Source organism: Eutrema salsugineum, unplaced genomic scaffold (genome assembly GCF_000478725.1).
Source record: "Eutrema salsugineum unplaced genomic scaffold, Eutsalg1_0 scaffold_4, whole genome shotgun sequence".
Classification (NCBI taxonomy): domain Eukaryota; kingdom Viridiplantae; phylum Streptophyta; class Magnoliopsida; order Brassicales; family Brassicaceae; genus Eutrema; species Eutrema salsugineum.
The window spans coordinates 4,627,686-4,653,537 of NW_006256686.1; the positions used below are offsets into that span (position 1 = coordinate 4,627,686).

General features: G+C 33.3%; 1 protein-coding gene and 1 long non-coding RNA gene across 2 annotated transcripts; both read left to right on the forward strand.

Annotated features, from left to right (window-relative positions):
- Window positions 1–71: 71 nt before the first annotated feature.
- LOC112084608 lies at window positions 72–849 on the forward strand. Its single transcript, XR_002898284.1, has 2 exons — window positions 72–194; window positions 402–849. It is a non-coding gene; the product is annotated as an uncharacterized LOC112084608 (long non-coding RNA).
- A 13,124-nt stretch (window positions 850–13,973) lies between these two features.
- LOC18014205 (formin-like protein 1) lies at window positions 13,974–17,890 on the forward strand. The gene is made up of 4 exons (XM_006418553.2): window positions 13,974–16,148; window positions 16,235–16,440; window positions 16,559–16,803; window positions 16,887–17,890. Exons 1-4 carry the CDS (start codon window positions 14,203–14,205, stop codon window positions 17,694–17,696), a joined length of 3,207 nt encoding a protein of 1,068 aa, XP_006418616.1. The 5' UTR covers window positions 13,974–14,202; the 3' UTR covers window positions 17,697–17,890.
- The last annotated feature ends 7,962 nt before the right edge of the window (window positions 17,891–25,852 follow it).

The window sequence follows — 25,852 nt, forward strand, 5'->3', positions numbered from 1 at the left end:
AAGGCCAACTTTTTTGAGGCCATTTTCTCATTTTTCTCATTTTTTTTCAACTTAAAAAATAGAAAAATATAACACATCTGTTGTTTTCTCTCTCAAACTTTAGAAAGAGAAAGTTCTCTCAACTTTTCTGCGTTTCCTCTTTTGGCCGGTGACCGGTGTTATTCCGACCCGACACTGTGCTGTTTATATCTTCGGTAAATAAATTCCGGTTGATCCGAATCTCTTTCCCTTGTAATCTTTTTCATCTTTTTGTTTTGTTGATTTCCGTTTATCGGATAAAATTTCTGACTTGGTTTGGATCTTATCTTCCGGCTGAGACCGGATTTCTCACCTTTTGCTTCTCTTTCTCGGCTGTTTTCTGCTTGTCGGAATTGCTGTTTTTTTTTTAACTTTTATTTCAGGTTTTCTTCTTTGCGAGGAGTAATCTTTGTTGTTATCCTCTTGCTCATCACTCGGAGCAACAACGGGACAGAGCTCAGACCAATAAATTGGGTCTGAACGGCGACGAAGCTTCCTTGGAGGAGGAGATTTGGAAAAAGTTCAAAAGCGGTTTCATTTCTATTTCAGTTTTATTTTCCGATGAGTAATTTCGAAGATATGAAGGATAACAAAAGGTTAGCATCTTGGTACAAAATTTCTTGCTGTGGAGGTTAGAGTCACTAGAGATGCAGTTCACCGGAGTTTGCAGTCGCCGGCAGCAAAGAGTGGTGACGGAAGCATCATCGATTACGCAGACAAGCCTGGAGCAAGACACCTGTTTTCTCTTTGTTTCAAGAGATAACGTGTGTCACTACACGTGTTTGGATTATGTATCTTTTATAGGCCTTGTATGTTTGGGCTTCTCTTGTACCATGTATGCTCGGTACCTTTGGGCTCTAATGAATCAGATAGTCGATAAAAAAAACTCTAAAAATAGCAAAAAAGTAAAACTCAAAGGAAAAGAGATTTTTTTTAGATTACCACATGTAAAACATATCAAAATTCCTACTCGAATGGATTATGAATGATGTTATTATATGGGAGAACCCCCCCCCCCCCCTCCACGGCCCTCCTTTCCTTATATGGGAGGAAGAACCAGGTGCTTGTATTCCAGTGGTTTGAGAATTCCATTAGTATGTATATGTGTTTTATCTATCTGGGTTTGAATTTTCTAACCACTTTTCTACGATTAAATTAGCAAATTGCTGATGTGTTTCACAGTTGTTGAACCGCTGGTAATTAATCTTGGCTCTGGAAAGCCTTTGAATCCACCAATTTTTATTTTAAAAAAAAATTTGATATATGGGAGAACCATTTAGAACATTTATAATGAAAGGTTTTAAGGGATTCTTAGTAATTAATTAATAAGAAAATTAAGAGAAAATGCAATTTAATGCTAGAACCAATTCTTATTTAAGAGCTCTTAGAACCCCTAAAAATCTGTGACGTGTTGGACTGTGATTAGTAAAAAGTTTTTAATTTTTTTTTTCTCATTTGTATTCTTTCTCTCAATCTACATTCTTTCTCGGTTTGCTTTATTCTTAAGAATCCTAAGTGGGATTCTACCATTGAGTAAGAACTGTTAATGAGGTTTTCATTTAAAAATCTTCAAAATTATTATTAAAAGTAATGGTAGGGATTCTTACCATTCGAGATGATCTTATAGATTGATAGCATAGAATCAGTGCATGTTATGTGGTATATGAATTGGCAAATGCGTTATTAAACCATTAAAAATTGCATATATCTTCCATTACCGACGAAAAGTGATTTTTTACATATTAAAAAAAGTTTACATAGTTAGAGTGTAACTTAATTTGATAACCACTTAGGTGGATACAATTTGATAGAATAGAAGTATAGAACTTGGAGAGGTCCTCTCTTTGCTAATAAATGTGTTGGTTTATTGGTTTATCTCTTTGTATGTTGGAACATGCTTCCATGAAACATACTTACTCCTCCAATCATCAATGTGGTAACAAATGTTTTCGATGTTATAATCTGCAAATTTCTCATGTATGAAATTTATATAAAAATTTACAATATCCTTCAAAACAGTGATCTTAATCTCGTATTCCAAACTTGTTGCATTACGATAAGCGTTTTTGTAGTTCAAAATGATAATGATTCCCTAAAACGTTGTATGTCGTGATTATCTCGAACAATTCAACTAGACATTGAATGATGTGCTTCATGATTCGAACATGCATCAAAGTTGAAATTATACGTTCCAAGCGTTGGCCATTGCCAACAAAAACTGTCATGAAGCTTGATGGACCACTGTCGAATTCGCACTCGAACTTATGTTTTGCATTGGACTCTTTGAACTTAAGGCTTCTAACCGTTCATGGACATCTATTATCGCACTTTGGAAGGCTCGATTTTAAACGGTTTAAGACTTATAAACGCTTGTTTCATCATATTAGTTTCGGTGAACCTCTAAACCAAGTGAACTAAACTTAATTTCCAATTTTAAACTAAACCCAAGATTATCAAAATCAAAGCTCCTATTGGTAATATATTTGTAGAAACATGAAATCGCGGAAAATAAAATAGAGTTGCAGAACGAAATCAAAATTTTGAGTCATGCGATTTCATGCCGGATTTAACATGTCTAAACAATGTACGTTAAAGAGAATTCGAAAAACAGATTAGCAGTAGTAATGATTTTAAAAATTATCACTAGACTGTCTCTATCATTTAATCCAATATGTCAGAAGTTTCAGTGGAATCTCGAGCTTCGAGGCTTGTTCTTTGGATGCACCGCCATATACAGAAAAATAAAAAACAAAAACAAATAAATAGAAAAACAAACTTGGGTACATAATTATTGTTCAATAATACGACAAATGCAAACACTCATATGTCTAGTAGTAGTGTTTATACACTACGTTAGATATAAATTATTGCAACAACATAACTAATCGAATTATTATCATAAATAGAAGTAAGTCTCTCATGCATAGTAGAATTCATCAAATGTGGTAATTACAGGTGGCCACATGCTAATATTTTCGTATTTTTAATCCAAATTATAATGATGGAGCCACTTACGAGATCTCCGCGAAGAGTCAAACTTGTTGTTTATTAATGTTTGCTACATTATTATAATGAGAAAAAAGGTCCATCATTATGTTTATGGCAAATGATTTAGAATCCTTCCCGTTGTTTATTTTGTTGTTTCGTGCTAATAAATATTATTCAGAGTTTTAAGAACAATATAGATACTTCTACACTTCTATTACGGTACAACTGTCATCGGTAGGGGCTTGTTGTTGTATTGATATTATATACATGTCACACACATGAGTCTTGTATAGTTGATAAAAAAAAATGATTAGTACTGTACTATTCAGAATGCGCATTTCTTAATATTTGGATTTAATCTTATAAGAATTACTACAACTCTAGAATACAAAATGTTGTACTGAGAAACAAATCCATATTTTGAGACCATGGATGGTACTCTATAGACAAAAATATTTTAAAAATTTCTATTGCAAATTATATTTAACAAAAATCTTACAATTTTTATAAATGTTAGTTAGAGAGTCTATTTTATCATAAGGAGACAAATTAAAACTTGGGAAATAATGGCTTTTATTTACACACACGTATACTAAGAAAATGCAATCATTTCTGTAATTGTTATGACGATATTGTTTTGTATTTTTTATTTTATTTTTAAATATTAAAGCACTTGATATCACTTCTCAAGTTTCGATTTTGAAGACAATGTTTTAATGCCGAGATATGCCAACATCCACAAAATCAAAATGCTCGTAGAGTTACAACTTTTCAACTAGAATGGCTCATGTATGCTATTTCCAAGTTCAAATCCGTTGAATCATGCTTCAAACTCAATTGAAGAGTGAACTCAACAAAATTGAAGTTATTACCTATGCTCGTTGACATTTTTCAAACCTTGTTTTTACCGGTCTAAAAATACCACACACAATCGTTAAGTAATTGTTATTTGTTTTCCGTTAGCAGTTAACATTGCTAGCTTTCTAGGTTTTGGTTTGTATAGTTAGAAATATTATGAGTATCGATTTGGATGGTTAGAATATTATGAGTACTGATTTATATAGTTAGAATACTTGGAGTTAAATTTTTTTTTTATGGTAGTGTAAAATTTTCAAAGACTGCAGAACAAGATTCCACTCAAAAAAAAAACGTAGGTTCCAACTGGTGATCATAATTAAGGAATGGAATGATGAGGAATGTGCTATTCTTCTCCATTCCTAAATTTTTTTACCATTTAAAAAAAATAACTATTACATGTCCTTCTTTTTTATTCTTTTTCATTCCTGTTTTAAAATGGAATGATAAAACAAATGTAATCCTTATCAAATTTATTAAGGAACGAAAGGAAGGCAAAAAGGTAACTAATAAAAGTATACTAAATATATTGTTCCATTCATTCTCTACAATTTTTTGGATACCATTTACTGTGACAATTTATTACATTTTTTCTCTACATTTATTCCTTTTAATTTGTTCATATTCTTTTTTTCATTCTTTTTCTCTATCATTTTTATTATTCTTGAAATGGTCACCAGTTGGAGCCGTAAAGAAATCATTTAAAATATGGAAGGTTCTAAAGGGAATCTGGCAGTCGAATAACTTTGACAGTTTCTACATGGCTTTAGCTAGCGGAGAGAGTCATGAAAACTAGACTAACAGTTGACACGGACGGTGAGATTCGGCAGGCTATGTAGTACAATTACTTATCATTCTTATTAAGTAAAAATAAGGATGCTATAAGTAGGGAAAAAAAGAGAGAAGATCGTATAATCGACGTGCATGCTTTCAACTTTGTGTGATTATTTGTAAATAACCAAATATAAGAGTCAAGTTTGTAATTTTTCTTACATCCTCCATAAATAAAAAAATTCACCTATATGGTCGATGTGATATAAATAGAAGTGTGATTGTTCTGGATGATAATAATTTCGCATCATTGCATTTTGCAGCTAAAAAAGGACAAGGAGCGCCTAATTGACTTTTAATGTTTTTAAAAGACAACATTAATTTATTATTTCCACATATCTTTATTTGAAAGACTTCCGTTATATAAACTTTACTAAATTTACTATCGGATAAAATAGGTTAGTGGTTAAGTTCAAGGATTGATTCTATATGCTCCTAGTTTGATTCTCGGTTGGAGGGATGCTTTACGCCATATCATCAGATATTAGCAAAAACTGATTCTGGACTTTTGGAGGAAAGAAGGATTAAGGTCTAGGTCCGAACTTCCTCCTAGTTAAAAAAAAAAGCTTTACTAAATTTTATTCTATGCAAGCACAGAAATATATTTTTTGTTTATCGAATATCATATCAAATTGGATGTTAACTATTGAATGGATATCTCAACTATTTGAGATATTCATTTGGTAAAAAAAAAATTATTTGAGATATTCATCTAATATTTTATAATTATAATTTTTTAATATTTTTTTAGATATTCAAATGAAAACCTCCCAATAAAAATGATTTTATATTATCTTAAAACAAAATAAACGATGTTAATAAATTCCTTTTTATATTGTCTTAAAACACAAATAACGGTGTTAACAAATTCTCTTTTATTCGAACTATTTTGCTTGAAAAACTGAGGTCACAGTCACAGACTCAGAGAAAAAGAATTTTTTTTTAAAAAAAAGAAGAGAGTGAACTTAGGTCTTTTACAACGTAATGTAAAGTATACATTTCATTTTCAGTGTGTCGGTGGCCTTACTGATGCTCTGGTACTGTTACATTTTCGATACCTTCCCCACGTGCTCAATTGTTCTTCTCCTTTTTTTTTTGTTTACTCAAATTATAGTTTTCTTACATTGCACCTCATATTTTTTTTAAAAAAAAAAACTTCGTGTATAAAGTGTTAATTCACTTTGGAATTATCCCAGGTATTCAATATATCGAGTTCTCTTCTACTTTGTACAAATTAAAGATTGCAGAGATGTCTCATGTTTTGATCTGTAGCAGCTGAATTCTCTCCAACACTCTTTTCCCCCTCATCATCTTTTTTTTTTGTTATCTTTGTATTCAAAATTTTTTTTATCAGGCTTCACTTTTTATATAGAGAACCCTTTTTTGAAAAAAGAAAAAATAAAATAAAAAAACATTTTGGTATTGGTAATTATTTAGTTAACCCATTTTTGTACCTTTTTAATCTCTTTGCTGCCTGCATTGCCAAAACAAAGGAAAAGTGCTTGCGTCTCTTAACCCTCAAACAAACGTTCTATTCTACTTATTGTTTCCTTTCCAAAAGATCTTTAACTCTCTATCAGTTCTTTGTATCCCCTTGAACGCTTCTTAAACAAGAGCCAATCATTTCTCTTTGGTTTTGGGTTGGGAATCTGCGTCTTTGAGATCGAGCCAAAGAAAAAAGTTGTGAAGATAGAATCAGTTGTCAGTGTGGAAACACCAACTTCGACCTTCTTACTGAACACAATGGCGGAGTAAATTGTTTTAACCGGAGTCGAGGAAGGCATCTAACATGAAATTAGGGGAATCAATTAAATAATTTTCAACAAATTCTTTCAACAATAACATGTATTAGTAAACTTAAGTTCTAATTTTTGTAATTTGACTTGGGTCAATTGACAACCCCACATTCCATATAGCTCCACCACTGAATGAACATAACCAAAGAGATGTAACATGTATCCTTTTTCTCAGGGTATTTGAACACACTATAGAAGTATAAACTCTGGATGATTTCTCGAGACATACAGTCTATTAAGTCAAGATGACCATCGCAGCAGTTAGATATACCTTGTTACAAATATATATAACACCCTAAAAAGATTAAACAGAAGGGGTAATTGGATATCGATCGGTCACAACAGCTGTTTAAGATTAACCGCTCTTACACTAGCAGGTCAAACCCCTCAATGATATCTATTTTTTGAAAAAAACAAAAACAATTAAAAAATCCTATCAAAACGATCAAAAATAAAAAATTCTCTAAAACTCAAAGGTAATCAAAAGAAATTTTTTGAAATATTAGTCGTAACCTTCAAATATAGATTGGTAACATAATAAATTATTTTTAAATATCATATCTCTATAAGAACCGTAAAATAAAAGATTCTCTAAAGTCGACGACTATACATAATATATTAACAATAGTAAAATATAGATGAAGATTGTTTTCATAATATATATAAAAATAATAAAATAATAATACTTTTGGTGAAATTAACAGTTATCTGAAATTACTCTTGTTTAAACACAACCTCTATAAGTGAAATTAACACTTACTATATGCTGAAGACTACACTCTTCCATTACTTGTACTGTGTCATTTACAACAATGAAAACACATCTAGTAATAACGTTTATCTTTGGTTAATCTTTAATCTTGTTGATGCATTGCAAGACTTGTGATACATTTAATGTTACATTAGTGTATTTCGTGTGTATATATATATATATATATGTCATATTAAGGGAAAAGAAGTTTTGCGAAAAATTGATTTTTAAGGTTTGTTTAGTTTTTAGTATTATTGTAAAATAATTAGATTTTTTCACTTTATTAACTAGTTTAATAATTTAACGCATGTATAAATAAAGCGTGTACGCGTGTAAACGGTACAAAAGAAAGCCTCGATAGAAATAAATTCATTTTTATTCGTTAAAATAATGATAAATAGATAAATAAATAAATACCAATCTATGCAATAATAATAATAAATAAATAAATATTAATCTGTGCAATTTCTTCAAAAACAAAACAAAAACTTTAGGTCTAAAACCGATTCATGTGCTTGATATGCGAGACCTGGTCGATTCTTTTTTTTTTCTTGCCAAGCAGGGCTTCAATCCTTGATATACGTTGGTGTTAGAGCATTTTCAACAGAGTCTCTTAAGAAGATTTTTGACATATTTAGGTGAATTAATTAAATCAAAACAAAAAAATTGACAAGAAACGTTTATTAAATAAGAGCTTTAAGACCATCTCCAAAAGAGTCTCATGACACGGTTTTTTTAAGTATAATTGGATTTAAAAAAAAGAAATATTGAGTTTTTTCTTGGATCGATCCTTATATAACAGATTTAGGAGCATCCTTAAGTGTATGTGGCATATGGAGATTGGTCAAGTGTTGGAGACATCCTCTTTCCTCTCTGGTTGACCATTTTTTCTTGTACTTTATTCTTTTAAGCGCATATAGCAGATTGTTTATAATATTATTTTATTCTAAAATTAAATATTATAATATTGTTAAAAATTCATTAAAGATCTCTTTGTTGGAGATGTTCTAAGAGACATTTATTAAACTCCATGTCATTTTTAGAGGAGAAAAATTTGGGAGAGAAAAATTTTTTCTCTATCTTTTTTCTTTCTTTTTTCCTCATAAATTTTTCTTTCTCAATTCTTGGTTTTCTCTGTCGAACGCCATGAAAATCACTCAGAGAACGACTGATTCTTATTCGATTCCGTTGAAATTAATTTCAATTTCCGAATCTGTTTCTCTTGGATTTTTGTAGAGAAAACGAATAAACTATTCGAGATTATGATGAGAGGTGGTGAATTTGGAGAAGCTTCGTCGTCAAATCGGTTCCTGCTGTCGAATCGGTTCCTGCCGCCGAATCGGTTCGAATCGAGACGATGAAAGAGAGGGCCGCCAAAGGTGTTACCCCTAAATTCAGCCTAAAACCTCTTGTGCCATGATTGTCCGAGCTTCTTGGTGTTGAGGTTTGTGCTTCATGTTCCTCTATGCGTGCAAGTTTTATGAACAACAGCCTTCACTAATCTTCAACTAACAATGTTCGTGACTTGCTGTATTGTGTTAATAGGTTGTGATGGCAAATGACTCTGTTGGTGAGAAAGTTAAGAAGGTTGCAGGACTACCTGAAGGTGGTGTTCTTCTGTTGTTGGAGAATGCGAGGTTCTACAAGGAAGAAGAGAAGAACGATCCTGAATTTGCAAAGAAGTCTCTTATATGGATCTACCATTGGACATACAAAAAATATGGATCTTTTATCTGGGTCTCTAAACCCAATTTAGTTATAAAAAAATAGCTTAGAAACCCATATGGGTTTTCGGCGTTAAACATGCTCTTATCCATAGTATCAGCAGGGGGTTCTAGTGCTAATTTTAATTAAAAAAAGTTTTAATGGCATTATTAAGCAGATACGGTTCTTATTTTAGAGTCTGCAGAACCCCTCTTGAGCCTCATACATAGCGTTAACTGATTGGTCGCTTGTTTTCTATTTTTTTTTTGTTTTTTTTAATGAGACACTCTGGTTAAATCAGAGTCTTTGTTAGATTATTTTGTGGATTCTATCTTCTCTCCTTCGTCATTTGTCTTGGTGATATCGATGACATGCAAAGGCGATTCCTATCCGAGAGAAGCTCTGGTGGCGAGTCGATGGCGGCGGCAGAATCCGGTGGCGAGTCGATGGCGGCGGCAGAATCCGGTGGCGAGTCGATGGCGACGGCAGAATCCGGTGGCGTGATGGCGGCGGCAACAACTCCTGACTGCAAACTCACCGGCAAAGGTAACAGATCAAATTTTCGGTGAAAGCTGCACAAGCTTCAGCAGAATCCAATCCTGTTTATCGACCACCAGCTTCAGATTCTGGTAAAAGCTGCACAAGCTCCAGGTTTAAGGAGAGTGACTTCTCACCACCATAGAACTTCACACCGATTAATATTGTATTTGAAAAATTACAATTAAAAAAAAAATTTAGAGTCTCCCTTAAGACCTTACCATTGGACACTAAAAACATGAAAAAATCTAAAAGAGGTTCTAGTGTATTAAAATGAACAAAAAACTATTAACAAATCAGATTAGAATCCCTCATTAGAGACTATGGTTGGAGATGGTCTTAGAGTCTAGCACCAAATGATAAAGTTTATTCGATTGCATTATACAGTATATTATAGCGTGGCTTTCGTTTGGCGCACACCATTAGTGTTTCATTTGGAAAGCTTACCGAACAAGAAACATCATAGTATTTGTGTTGAGTGGGTTGGTGAGTACATCTTAGAGGGAGAAGAACAATAGGAGACACGGGGAAAGACGCCTTTGACGATACTCCGACTCACCAAGATAATAGACAACAACATAAGGAACCAATTATGTTCTATTCGCAGCAGCGGCGACATGAGATACGAAGACAGATTGAAGACTTGATTTGCCACAAGATAAACACCCAGCTTGAGTTTTTTTGCTTAAAATAAAAAACAATCAATCAAAGTTGTAAAATGTTTATTTTCTTCTTGAATATAATTTAACATTAGATTAAAAAAAAATTAGTGTTTCATTTGCCGAAATCTAGCTAAGAGTCATTTAATTAATGTTTTACGAATAATGATGACTCTAACAACTTGTTTAATCAGTTTTGTTGAGCATTAACTAGTCAGTTTAATGTATTCATTGATTCAATTATTGATCTGCAATCTCGCCATTTGGTGCCCATCTTCTTTTCATCAGATATATCAAATTGTATGCCAAATGTGATCACCATATATCGAAACTTGAGTTGTTGTTGTTGTTGTCTTTTTGTCCAAATAAAACATAACAAAGAATTAAAACTAAAGAATTAAAAATAAATCCTATTATTAAAAATAATAGGATTTTCTTGGTGGTTCGAGACTTCCTCGGGGTAGTGGACAGAGTCTGCAAAGAAGTAGGGATGATAAACGAAAGAACAATGGTTAGTTCTGCTCATAAGTTTCCAGTTCCGGTGAATCTGATGCTGCCACAACCTCTTCCTGGACTCTGTGGAAGAAAGCAATCTTCGTCTTCTTCTTCTTCCTCTTCATCATCAGACGACGAACATATCTCATCTCACTAGTTTCTTAAAAGTGGGATCAGCTTTTGTCTGTGCAAGTTGTAAAAAGTATCCAGTTTGTTTTGTCATAATAGTTTAACATATATAGAGGGAGGAGGTCATGAGTGAAACAGAGACAAAGAAGTATTTATTTTCCTACATTTGTGTAAAATAATATAGGTTTACATTTAAATATTTTAAGAATAAAAGAAAAGAAAATATTACTCAAGTATCCTCCAAATCTATGTTTATTAATAGTTTGACACATTTTTATTTTTTATACTAGACTAACCTCGTATACTGATCCTATCATTTTGGACTTTGTTGAGAAAAATATTATTATGAAAATGCCATTACTTTTTATATGCCATATAAGCAAAAAGTAGCACGACATTAAACATAAGTCTACCACTATTTGTAGTAGATTTGTACAAATTTGGTCAACGTAAATTTTTGTTGGTAGATTTATTTGAGAGATGCTAGATTTGTTGAAACTTAGTAAACTTGTTTTGGTAGACATATTTTTATAGCACAGTAGACATATTTTTATAGCATGGTAGACATATTTTTATAGCATTGTAGACTTATTTTTTGTTGGTAGACATATTCATTGTTGGTAGATTTATTATTTTTAATAATAGACTTATAAATATTCCATTGACTTATGATAGTTAGATATACCATTGGACATACAAAAAATATGAGTCTTTTATCTGGATCTCTAAATCTAATTTAGTATTAAAAAAATAGCTTAGAAACTCATTTGGGTTTTCAGCGTTGAACATACTCTTAAAGTCTAGCACCAAATGATACAGTTTCTTCGATTGCATTATACAGTATATTATAGCGTGGCTTTCGTTTGGTGCACACCATTAGTGTTTCATTTGGAAAGCTTACCGAACAAGAAACATCATAGTATTTGTGTTGAGTGGGTTGGTGAGTACGTCTTAGAGGGAGAAGAACAATAGAAGACACGGGGAGACGCCTTTGACGATACTCCGACTCACCAAGATAATAGACAACAACATAAGGAACCAATTATGTTCTATTCGCAGCAGCGGCGACATGAGATACGAAGATGGATTGAAGACTTGATTTGCCACAAGATAAACACCCAGCTTGAGTTTTTTTGCTTAAAATAAAAAACAATCAATCAAAGTTGTAAAATATTTATTTTTTTCTTGAATATAATTTAACATAAGATTAAAAAAAATTAGTGTTTCATTTGCAGAAATCTAGCTAAGAGTCAATTAATAAATGTTTTACGAATAATGATGACTCTAACAACTTGTTTAATCAGTTTTGTTGAGCATTAACTAGGCAGTTTAATGTGTTCATTGATTCAATTACCGATCTGCAATCTTGCCATTTGGTGCCCATCTTCTTTTCATCAGATATATCAAATTGTATGCCAAATGTGATCACCATATATGGAAACTTGAGTTGTTGTTGTTGTCGTCTTTTTGTCCAAAGAAAACGTAACAAAGAATTAAAACTAAATTTTAAAAAGTGCAATATATATATATATATATATTTTGATATATAAAAAATTAAATTTACATATTTTCAATTATATGAACTAAGTTTCTATTAATGAAATGGTACATATAATAAAGGATATTGACCTGAAAGAATTATAATAATGAATACGGATGACATATGATTTCGAGTCACATTTATGTTTAAGGCTCTTAAAAGTTTTTTTTTTTAAAAAGTTCTTAAATCATTTCTAAAACATCTAAGAGATAAGAGATAAGGATCATAGGGTAATAATACAGTAAAACCTCTATAAATTAATAATGTTGGAACCATAATATTTTATTCATTTATTGTGATAGTAATTTATCTATAAATTAATAATTAAAATTTATTTTCAGTTTATAATTTTTTAAAAATTTCTTTAGAATGATGTTATATTTTAAAATTTTAACAAATTTTGTAATGTAAATTATGTTTAACAATCATAACTATCGCAATAAAATAGTTTTTAATACCATATTGGATTATCCATGTAAATAATATATATGTTCATAAATTTAAAATTTATAAAAAGATTATGGCTACTATCCGTATTATTGATGATAAAATTGAAGATAACACTACCATACCTTTAAAAATATTTACATATAAGAAAATCAATTATCACATTAAAGATTATCATAAATTTTAAATGTATATCGTAAAACATCAATAAAAGCTATTGATATAATAATTAAAGAAATAAGATCCAATGAGATTTCAACCTTAAGTAAAAGTAAACACATTAGTCATATTTTAGAATACTATATTTACATATATTTGTATAAATGTATATAATTATTAATTTATGTTTTTGTTGGGACCATATATTTACATAGGAATTTCAAAAAAATTATTATCTTATTATATTATCAAATTTGATGAATTTTTACATTAGCCCGATTTGAGATCAGCAATATTTATTAATTTATAGTAATTATAAATTTATTGAGTATTAATTTATAGAAGTTTTACTATAATTTAAAAAAATTTGTTATTTACGTCAATAGTTTAGAAAACTTCTCTAAATATATTCAGTGTTATTTACAATTTTGGCTGAATTTATTTAGGATACATTCGCGATGAAAGTTATAATTTTTCTATTTCACAAAAAATATTGTTTTAACACTTTTCACACAAAGAAATAAAACTATAATATTTTGATTATATTTTAAAAATACAAGTGATTCTCAAATTATTATTTTTGGTTCCCGTATACAAAACTTTGGGAAAAACATGAACCGACCATTTAGAGCAGTGTCGGTAAAAGAATTAAAAAAAGGAAAAAAATATCCGCACAACACACCCACTTCCTCAAACAGTAACACACCATTATTTTATACTCAAATCGATACTTCTTTATTACATCCTCTCTCGATAATTTGTCAATCCGCCGTAAGAAATAATTATTTTATTTTTGAAAAAGAAAGTGTAAATAACAAAAACATAACTCGCATTTTTAAATATTCGACAATGTGCGTACGTTGCAATGCAGTGCAGTGTGTACACTTTCGCGGTCGCAAACTAGGACTATTGCAAAGTCCACGTCTTATACACGTGTCATATTATCATTAGTCATGGTCAGAACAGCGGGCCCTACTACGTATAAGAGAATAATTAACCACTCTTCTTTCCATCAGCTCTTTTGGCCTCTGTGCTCTTCGCTCTTTACTCTCTCACCATCACTAAAGTTGAAGTTAAAAAAAAAAACGAACCAAATACAAAAAAAAAGAGAGTGAAGAAGATCGAACGACCATTACCAGCAGAATCTTAGCTGGATCCATCACTCTCCAAAATATTTTCTCATCTTGTCTCGAGAAAATCCAGAAAGGAAGAAAGAGAGTGAGAAAGAGAGAGAGTCCCTACAGAGACACTCAGATCTCGCCTCTTTTCAAGAAGAAGAAGAACAACAACACAATGCTCTTCTTCTTATTTTTCTTCTTCTCATCCTTAGATCTCATTCTCGCCGACCGTCGAGTCCTCCACGAGCCATTCTTCCCCGTCGATTCTCCGCCACCGTCACCTCCACAATCTCCGCCGCTTCCTAAGCTTCCTTTCTCCTCAACAGCTCCTCCTTCAGACGCTACATCACCTCCTTTCTTCCCATTATACCCTTCATCTCCTCCGCCTCCTTCTCCGGCGTCTTTCGCTTCCTTCCCGGCCAACATCTCCTCTCTAATCGTCCCTCACGCCACTAAATCGCCGCCTAATTCCAAAAAGCTCCTCATCGTCGCAATCTCCGCCGTGACCTCTGCCGCTTTAGTCGCCGCGCTTATCGCGTTGCTCTATTGGCGTAGAAGAAGAAGAAGCCAGGATAGTAACTTACCTGATGATAGCAAGACGTGGACGACCGACAGTAGCCGCCGAGTTTATCCTCCGCCTCCATCTGCGGCGCCGCCGGTACGGCGTAATGCGGAGGGTAGGAATAGTAAGCAGAGGACGACGACGACGAGCTCTGCCAACACTAGCTCAGAGTTTCTTTATTTGGGAACGATGGTGAATCCGAGAGGAATCGAGGATCAATCCGCGAGTAATCGGAGCAATAATGGTTCGAGCTCGAGGAAATTGGAATCTCCAGATCTCCAGCCTCTTCCTCCTCTCCTGAAACGAAGTTTCCGGCTAAATCCAGAGGTTGGTTCAATAGGAGAGGAGGAAGAAGAAGAGTTTTACTCTCCCAGAGGCTCAGCGAGCGGGCGCGAGACGTTGACCCGGGTCGGATCCGAGTCCCGGAGGGTATTCGCGGCGGTTCCGAATCAAAACCCTAGATCTGTGACCAATGACACTATCTCCTGCTCGTCGTCAAGCTCAGGTTCACCGGGAAGATCAACGTTCATCAGCATTTCTCCGTCGATGAGTCCGAAGAGATCCGAAGCGAAACCTACGGTAATCTCCGCGCCAGAGCCGCCGTTGAGGACTTCGCCGGGAAGCTCAGAGTTACCAGATTTTCGATTCGTGAGGTCTCCATCACTGTCCTTAGCTTCTCTATCGCCGGGACTTTGCCCGGTGAAAAACGCCGATGGAGGACTTGGTCAAATCTCGAGATCTCCGACGGTCACATCTCTCACTACTTCTTCACCAGACAGATCAATGGATAACAAAAAGGAAAATCTCGAGGACTCTCCTCAAAGTACACGTTCTACGACGGTGTCATCATCTTCAACTTCTCCAGAAAGACGACCAAACGAGACACCGGAAGCTTACTTGCGATCACCTTCGCATTCTTCTGCTTCTACATCGCCGTATCGATGCTTCCAGAAATCTCCCGAGGTATTACCGGCGTTCATGAGTAATCTCAGGCAAGGATTGCAATCTCAATTACTCTCTTCTCCGGGACAAGGTTTCCTTAAGGAGTTAGATGCATTGCGTTCTCGTTCACCGTCGTCGTCTGTTTGTTCTTCACCGGATAAAGCTTCTCACAAGTCACCGGTCACATCTCCCCGGAATTCGGCGTCGTCGTCGTCTCTGTCATCTTCTCCAGACAGAGATTTTAGTCAGAGCTTAGATGTATCTCCACGGATCTCGAACATTTCATCTCAAATCCTACAGCCTCCTCCGTCTGCAATAACCGGAGCTTCTCGAGTGCCACCACCGCCTCCGCCACCTCCTCCACCATTTACATCATGGGCACGACGGAATCAGGTGACTCGACCGCCTTCTCTCACGCAGCCTTCACATCCTTTTGTGATCCCATCTGAAAACCTGCCAGTGACTACTCCAAAGGAGACTCCTCCAGAGACGCTCTGTGCCGGTGACCTGGCAGAGGAGACTCCGAAACCGAAGCTAAAGGCGTTACATTGGGATAAAGTCAGAGCAAGTTCGGATCGTGAGATGGTCTGGGATCATCTTCGATCAAGCTCTTTCAAGTGAGTTAATAATGGCATAGTTTCTTTTACACAAATCTGCTTTCTTGAGAACGTTGGTTATTGAATATTATTGATGCGCCTTGCAGATTAGATGAAGAGATGATTGAAACTTTGTTTGTAGCAAAGACATTAGACTCCAAACCAAATCAGAGTCAGACAACTCCAAGATGTGTTCTCCCTAACCCAAATCAAGAGAACAGAGTCTTGGACCCAAAGAAGGCTCAGAATATTGCGATCCTGCTTCGTGCACTTAATGTCACTATAGAAGAAGTTTGTGAAGCTCTTCTTGAAGGTAAACTATCTTGTATGAGTACTTGAAGAATCATTATGGTGGTTTTTGATGTCTTGAATGATTGGTGGACCCGAGATTATTGGTGTTATATTCTTGTTTTTTTTGTTATGCTTTTTAGGAAATGCTGATACACTTGGGACTGAACTTCTTGAGAGCTTACTTAAGATGGCGCCGACAAAAGAGGAAGAGCGCAAGTTAAAAGCGTACAAGGATGATTCTCCCGTTAAGCTTGGACATGCTGAGAAGTTCCTCAAGGCAATGCTAGACATCCCTTTTGCCTTTAAAAGAGTCGACGCAATGCTCTATGTAGCTAACTTTGAGTCTGAGGTTGAATACCTGAAGAAATCTTTCGAGACTCTTGAGGTACTTATAGCAAAGCTATTTTCTCTCTTCTTAGTTCTTATCATAGTGTTTGATCTTGACTTTATTCCCAATTTTTCGACTAGGCTGCTTGTGAGGAACTGAGGAACAGCAGGATGTTCTTAAAGCTACTAGAAGCGGTACTAAAGACAGGGAACCGTATGAACGTTGGGACAAACCGAGGCGATGCACATGCGTTCAAGCTCGACACGCTTCTCAAGCTGGTCGATGTTAAAGGCGCTGATGGGAAAACAACTCTCTTGCATTTCGTCGTACAAGAGATAATCCGAGCAGAAGGCACGCGTCTCTCAGGTAACAATACCCAAACAGATGACATCAAGTGTAGGAAACTCGGCCTCCAAGTTGTATCAAGCCTATGTTCAGAGCTTAGTAACGTCAAGAAAGCTGCTGCAATGGACTCGGAAGTACTAAGCAGCTACGTCTCCAAGCTTTCTCAAGGCATTGCCAAGATCAACGAAGTTATCCAAATCCAAGAGGAAAACAGCAGCATTCAGAGGTTTTCAGAGTCCATGAACACGTTTCTGAAAAGAGCTGAGGAAGATATTATCAGAGTACAAGCTCAAGAGAGCGTAGCGTTATCTCTTGTGAAAGAGATCACAGAGTATTTTCATGGAAACTCGGCTAAAGAAGAAGCGCACCCGTTTAGGATATTCTTGGTGGTTCGCGACTTTCTCGGGGTAGTGGACAGAGTCTGCAAAGAAGTAGGGATGATAAACGAAAGAACAATGGTTAGTTCTGCTCATAAGTTTCCAGTTCCGGTGAATCCTATGCTGCCACAACCTCTTCCTGGACTCTGTGGAAGAAAGCAATCTTCTTCTTCTTCGTCTTCTTTTTCCTCTTCATCATCAGACGACGAACATAACTCATCTCACTAGTTTCTTAAAAGTGGGATCAGCTTTTGTATGTGCAAGTTGTAAAAAGTATCCAGTTTGTTTTGTCATAATAGTTTGACATATATAGAGGGAGGAAGTCAGGAGTGAATCAGAGACAAAGAAGTATTTATTTTTCTACATTTGTGTAAAATAATATAGGTTTACATTTAAATATCATAAGAATAAAAGAAAATCCATTGCCGTTTTTTCAAGAAAAGTTCAATATTATGTTTTGAGAATGTCGCAAAATTCAATTAGAAAGGAACTTAAAATCGGGGAATGCTTTCTTATTCACAAACGTTAAGTTGTATGAAGTATACAGATGTGTTAGTCTTATGAAAAGCGTGTCAAGCTATATCCATTTATTCACACATATCTATAACAACTAATATTTATCCCAACTTAGACAACAACACCTCAAACTATGGTCGACAAGAACTTTAATAAGTCTCTCAGTTACTGATTCTTGGTGCGAACATGAAAGATTTAAATGGTACCATCACATACTACATCACAAATACTGTGGTAATTTCTTTCGATATTATTAGTCCTCTAATGGAAAGCTGGATTGGTGACGATGTAAATGGCAACTTGGCTATCACAATAAACCAAAGTAACAACCAAAACACCAAGGTCAGCCAGAATAATCCCTTATCGTTTAGAGGAGACAATGCTAATGCTATCTGTTACTTAACACTCAAATTGGTAAGGTTTCACTCTTTTATCGTTTGTAAAGACTGCCCCAAAGTAGACGGCAATGCGTACTAAATTGAAGGTTGTTCCATCTTTTTTTCGGGAATAACAGAGTAGAATTTGCGATGATATCACCACACCAACGGTAGTTTCTGTGTAGTTCAATGCACAGAATCAGAAGGATACAAAGAGTTATTTGTGTTTATACATATGTGGTGAAGATTGTGTGGTCTATGGAAAAATTGATTCTAGAAAAATTAAAAGAGAAAACTGCAGCATATACTAGCTATTAATAAGGTACTTTTGTTATCTTCATTCTCATAAATTTTGTTTGTTGCATTTTTAAAAATTTGTGTAAAGAGAAAAATAGAAGAAGTAAAGGGCAAAGAGAGAGTAAAAACTTACAGATAATAAACCAAGGAGATGGCTAACAAAAAGAATGAGAGAGCGAAGGATATTACTCTCTCCTCTAGGATGTACAAGAAGTTTTTTGTATAGGTTTTGATTTTTAAAAGAAACAAATAATTCAAGAATTTAAGTTTTTATAATTATAATTAGAGTAAACGAAAAGTGTTTTACATTAAAAAAAAATCAAGTAAAAGAGAGTAAAAAAACTATTATGAGAAGTTTACAAAAAGATTGAATAAACAGAAACACTCAGAAAAGAGAAGAAAAAGTTATAACAAATCACATTACTCTAAATAGTAAAAATATTTTGTCACTTATCGAATGACCAATCCTCTATCTCGAATTAGGTTGTATTTGTTAAAGTATATTTCCTACCAATCAAAAAATAACTCCTAAACACTAAATATATATGAAATTTATCTTATTATATTAAACACAACTTAAAAAATTTAAATAATATACAAACCTGCGTGTACACGAGGTCTTCATCTAGTATAACTGAAAGTCACTATCAGACCGCTAAAGAATATTTTGGCTAGGAAATCCTTTGATAAACCTACAACACATAGTTCTGCAACCCAAATTCAGGTTGCGTTATGAAAAGATAAACCAACCATCCCGCAATTCTTCTACGTATATTGATGAGGATCTGAAATGAAGGACAATCATACAAAACTAGCTTATGATTTTGTTCAGTTGGACTCAAATTGTTAAAGTGAGATTGGTTTTGTTTGTGTAAGTTATTGTCAAAATTATATAGTAATAAATTTTTTTGTTACAAATAAATTAATTTATATTAAAAATAATTAAAAAGAAAAGTTCATTTGTCTCCGATAAAGATGAAACACTCTATTTGGCAATTTTTATCACGGTGCGTTGTTACCTGTCAAATCTTCACCTATCGACACATGGGCTCTGACAAGCGATGCTCCCAGTGTGGGGATCCTGAGGAGTCTATAAATCTCATATTGTTTTATGTCTCCCGGCCTTACAAGTCTGGGTGTTATCAGACTTTTCGTCCTTTCCGCGCCTCTTTCTGAGTACCTCAATTTATCAAAATATGAGCTTTCTCTTTTGGAAAATTAAAGAGCTAGGCATGACAAATCCTCAAAAAGATGTATATCCTTGGATCCTATGGTTTATTTGGAAAGCAAAAAAAGACAAAATTTTCAACGGAAAAGAAATTTCCCCTGAAGATACCTTGCTCCATGCAAAGGTGGAAGCAGAAAGTTGGAGGATTACGAACTAACCCGAAAACGATGATGTCACAGAAGATGGAATGATGGCCTCCCCTCTTCCTCTGATATCTATTCCCGAAGACCACCGTTTTTCCGAGAGACCGGATTGATGCTTCTCGAACCATTTCCTTGATTAACCACATGTGATGTAATAGTTGGGTAGAGAAAAAAAAATTCATTTGTTTAGAAAGAGAGGGAACAATAAATTGATAATATTTTTTATGATAAAGGTGGTAGATTTCAAAACTTCCTCAATACTCTTTGCTTATATGAGTCGAGAATGAAGTAAAACTTTAAATATTTTATCAAAGAAATTTTATGATTTTGATCTATTATATTGAGTTTTCTTTATTCCGTCTAAATTGTTTATAGAAAACTTATATATCTCATTCATGATATGATGTATTCAATAAAATAGATGTTAAACTAATAATAAAGAAAAGAGAGTGGGTTTTTCAAAATTGTAAAAAAATTAAAAATGTAGTTTTAAGTATTTGAAAAAGAATAAAAACAGTTGATATATACACATTTAAAAAAAAGATTGATCTAATTAATAAAAATTATAAGGAATTTAAAATTTATTTAATTATCTTCAGCCCAAACATTAAGCAGAACCTTAATTACATATAATAGTTTTTTTTACTTTTATTTGTTTTATGTCTATTAGTTTTTATAACGAAAGCCCAACAGATCAGAGCAAATTACAACGCAAATCAAAGATCCAAAATAAAATATAAAATAAACCCAATACAGACCCATTAACCATCAAACATGTGTTGCAACACATGTAATACTTTACACAACTCCAAGACACATGTGAGGCTAAGGAAGATTGCATTGTTTTGTTTAATATCCATCATGGACAAGTTTCACCGACGCTGCAGCCACCACCGACAAATTTATCCATCAGCTAAGTGGACCTCCTTGTAGCCACTCAAAATTGATGCTCCATTCCCTTTTACTTACTCCTCTTTGTAGACCGTGTGCATATTCTTAGTCAGAAAATTCCCTTCTCCATAAATTATGTCGCTGCTAATCATCTTTAACTCAAGAAAAATTCCTCATCACCTTGAACAAGGCTTTTAATAAAGGATCTAGGGAGATCTGAAACTTCCAGTCAAGAGAGGATGATTCCAAATATCTAAGAAGAAAAATCCTAACACATACTTTCGGATCCAATTATCGCCAGGATCCATATGCGAGAGAGAGAAGGCTTCAAACATCTTATAGATTGAATCCTTTGTTTAATCACAGAAAAACAATGATTTTCTAACGAATTGAAATCTTTCACTCCACTAAGGATTAGTGAAGAATTTAAGTATAGAAAATCAACAAATTGAACTAGCAAAAAGATTTCGACAAACAGAAGAGAGAAAATCCAAACTGGTTGGAATTTATTATCCGTTAAACGTAAGAAAACTCCGATGTTAATCGGATTATTTACAGAAGAGATAAAAGACTCTCTCTCTCTCAAAGATAGAGTTGAGAGAAGAGAGAGAAAAAACCTCTCCTTAATTTTATTTTTGTCTAATTATATTTTATTTTATATGATGTGAAATATTCATTTTAATAATTATATGCAAAAAAGAAAAAATAAACAAATTAATGCCAAATTAATGACTCATGAAAAATAACAAATCTCATATGACTTAGAATTTTAGCATTCAAAAGGTAAATAACACATCAGGAATGTCTGGCAAGTGAATCACACAGTACAATATGGATAAAATGTGGTTGGTGCGAGAGAAATAGGATAAGTGAAACAAAAATGCATAGCAAAAAGAAAAAAAAATGAAATCTTGATTTGAATAAATATGATGCAGGTCACACAGTATGATAACAAACAAATATCTTTTTTCCTAGTCTTCAAAAATTGAAATACTAGGAACATCTTTGAGTCCGAAGTAAAATAACAAAAATTATCAAAACAAATTCTTTAGATAAATTGTGTTATGCATAAAATCAATAGAAAATGGATTTAGTGACAGTATCCACTAACCAAATTAGGTAAATAATAAAATCTTATATTATATAGAAAATTGATGGTAAAAATCCAAGAACTGTATTGGAGACTTATACTATACATTTCACTATCAAACTATAACAATCAAAATTTTTTTTTTGTTGTTTCTGACAGCTATTTTCAGTATTTTTATTTTACCATTATCCAGATGGTTCATAAATCCAGGTAGAACACCATTAATAAATCATCACTCAAACAATTAATTTGTTTTGTTGCATATGTAGTTTAATTATAATAATAACAATTAAAGTTAAAATCTCCATGCATGATCTCAAGAAGGCCATCGGAGTTTACCTGCTGCTCCGATGCAGCTTGGATTGCACACACAAAGGAGGCTGGTCTTGAGTGGATTATTTCTGGCACTGGAACAACTGTGGCAGAACGTGGAGTTAGGATACCAAATGTTGGCTCTGCTTTGGTAGCAGAAACTCTGGCGCTCCGTTCAGCTGTCTTGCATCGGCGGCTTTTAAAATCGACTCTATATGCATCCGGTCAGATTCTCAAACGCTGATTTCATCAATCAACTTGGGATATTCTCCGATCTCAATTCACGGAATTTTGGCCGATATTCACATCTGTTCCTCTCTGTTTGCAAATATTTCTTTTGTTTCATTCCAAGGAAGGATAATGCAATTGCTGATGCACTTGCCAAAAGTACCCTTCATGGGCCGAATTTGTATTCCACAACAGACTAAGGCCTTTCTATCTAATGAAAGTTTGATAAAAAAAAGGTTAAAATCTATACGAAATCAAATTTATGAAAAAATTTATTGATCTAACTTCATAATAAATCTCTTTATAAAAATAAAAACATGTAAATTATCTTTTTACACATTAAATATTGGGTGTACCTACTTTTACATGTGGTTTAGATATTTAATTCACACCATGAATAGAGAAAATGGACCTCATAGTCCATCCTATCATTTTTTCTCACGACATTATAATTTGCCATTCAACTAAAAAATAAAAGTTATAAACGTGAATGATAAAAACAGTTTGAGTGATCTTGAAATGGTTCATCTGAATAATGTTTTGGATGAAGAAATAGAACCTTTAGAGAGTTCAGAGAAAAATCACACTTCAACAAAAATTGTTTACTACCATAAATAATTATAAGGCAAATACTAAAAGTTTATCGCAATGTAGGCATTCACCACAAATTATCATGAACATAATTTGTGGATATAGGGTTGTTACAAACATAATTTTGGGGTAATTTTTGACAAAATTGAAATGAAATGTCACAACAAATATCTCTGATAAATTAGCCACGAGTTATCCAGAAAATAATACTGGAAAATTTGCCACAAATTAATTCAAAATTTGTGACTATAAGATCGTTACAAACAAAATTTTGTGGCAATTTTTGTTTTTTTTTGGTTTTTTGTCATCAATTTTATTTGGTTAATATTCAGAAATTATATCAGAAAACTATTATTTTAAAAGGGTTCTTATTAATTAAAAATAAAGAATTTACAATTTTTGTTTCAATTAACAGAATCTGGTTAGGGATAAAAAAAACTAAACCAGAACCAAAAATCCAAATCTAAACCACGGTAAACCCGCTACATCGCCGCCGTCTGGATCTACTACCACCGCTAGAGGATCGCCAACTTTGTGGCATAAACAGTTCAAGAGATCTCACCGGAAATACCCTGCCGCCGAGCTTAAGCCCAAAAATAAAATCGATGTGTGAGCCCCAAACTCTCAGATCTGTACTCAGTAGAACTAGAAAAATCGGAAACTCCCATGGAGACTCTTCAGGCAGAATTGGAGCTGTCGCTGCCACCATGCTCGCGATGTGGGAAGCCAAACACTCTCCACAAACTATAACTTTTGTACATAAAATAATCATTAACGGAAGGAGAAGAATGAAAAAGAAGGAAGAATAATAAGGAAAGAAAGAAAAAAATCGCCGAAGGGAAGAGGAAGAAGAGATAACGGCCAGGGTTGAGATGAGTTTTGTGTTATAAGTGCTAGGGTTAATGATATTTGTCAATTGAGTGGTCAGAAATTAGTGCAAATAATTTGACTGACCAAATTTTATTATTTTTTATTATTAAATAAAATAATTATAACAAATGACTATCACGACAAGACTATTTGCAAAAATGACCAAGGACAGCAGACGACACTATTCAATTTTTTAAAATATTTTTTAACCCCTACCCATCTATGCGACTACCTACACTATAGGGGAAATTTTGTCAGATTTCTAGACTCTATCCTTACGTGGCATTAATTTGGGATACTATTCAATTGTAACACCTTTTCAGACCAAAAATTCATCTGGTGTTTATCTTTTTGGCAACTGAACCGACGTTTACAAATGACACCTTTTCACATATTTTTTATCGGCTCCGGAGACTGTGCGAATTTCGAAATCGGGTGAATGCTACTTTAGTCAAGATGGAACCGCCGCTGCCGGAGAGAATACTCACCGCCAGCGAAGAACTAGGCGGCAAGAGAGTTAATTGCTATCACATATACGACAAATGTGTATCTATCTGAATTTGTTGCACACTGGTATAGTCACCCTGACTTCTCCATCATTGATCAAATTAAATTTCTTTTCTAGTTTTTTTTGTAAGGAAAAACAACTTCATATTCAACTGGTAGAACAAACGATGATGATCCTATTAGATTGATGCTAACATATATAATAGTGTGTATCTATCTGAATTACTTTTATAATTTTATTTTTAGACTGCGAACAATACATATAAAGTGCTATATATATTTGTAGTGTACTAACTACAAAAATAACACCTATAACAATCTAGATAATTTATTATGGTTATCAATCTAACATATTTTTTTTATCTAGTTAACTATAAGGTTAGACATTAATTTATATATAACGTGCTAAGTATATCAATAACATCTTTAATCATCTATATAACTCATTATTGTTATCAATCTAACATATTTTTTACCTAGTAAATTATAATGTTGGACGTTAATTTATATGTAACATGCTGAGTATATCAATAATATCTTTAATCATCTATATAACTCATTATTGTTATCAATCTCACAGTATCTTTTTCGTGTAAAACATAATGTTATATCTAAAAATATATATGTTATATATGATATAATAATTGTTAATCTATAACAAAATATTTAACTTGTTATTATAATGTATATGACACGTTTGAAAAAAACATTGTGGGGCTGTGATTTCCTGCACAAAAATATTGCATACTCTACTTATATCTTTAGCCACCCTATCCAAAACCATTATATTAATTGTCAGAAACACATGCATTACGTGGCATCCTATAAATTATACCCTGTGTGTCATACGTTTTTATTCAAGTTGAGAATAAATATCTGGGGGTAATATTGTCTTTGCTAATGACCATGGATACAGTAAGCATAGTTTTTGGTGGACCCTTGGTCATTCTCATAATTTTGTCTCTTATTTGGTATATTGAGCTAATTGGTTCTATTAAATATTTAACTTAAATAACAATGTAACATTATTGACTAATTTTTGAAGAATATAAAACATTTAAAAAATTTATTAAGAGTTATATTTTTAGTCAATAATTGGTAAATCATTTTTGACCAGTTATTGAATAATATAGTCATAAATCTTTTGACTTATATTTGACCGCTATAATAAATGGTCACAATTGGTCGAAATTTGTTGACCAAATAATAATCACATATGTTGGTCAAACAATTTTTACGAATTATCGATGGATTCAAATGTGGATTAAAATAGAATTTTAAAAACGACCATAATTTTATGGCAAATTTGTCATAACTTCCCACAGTTTTCATGT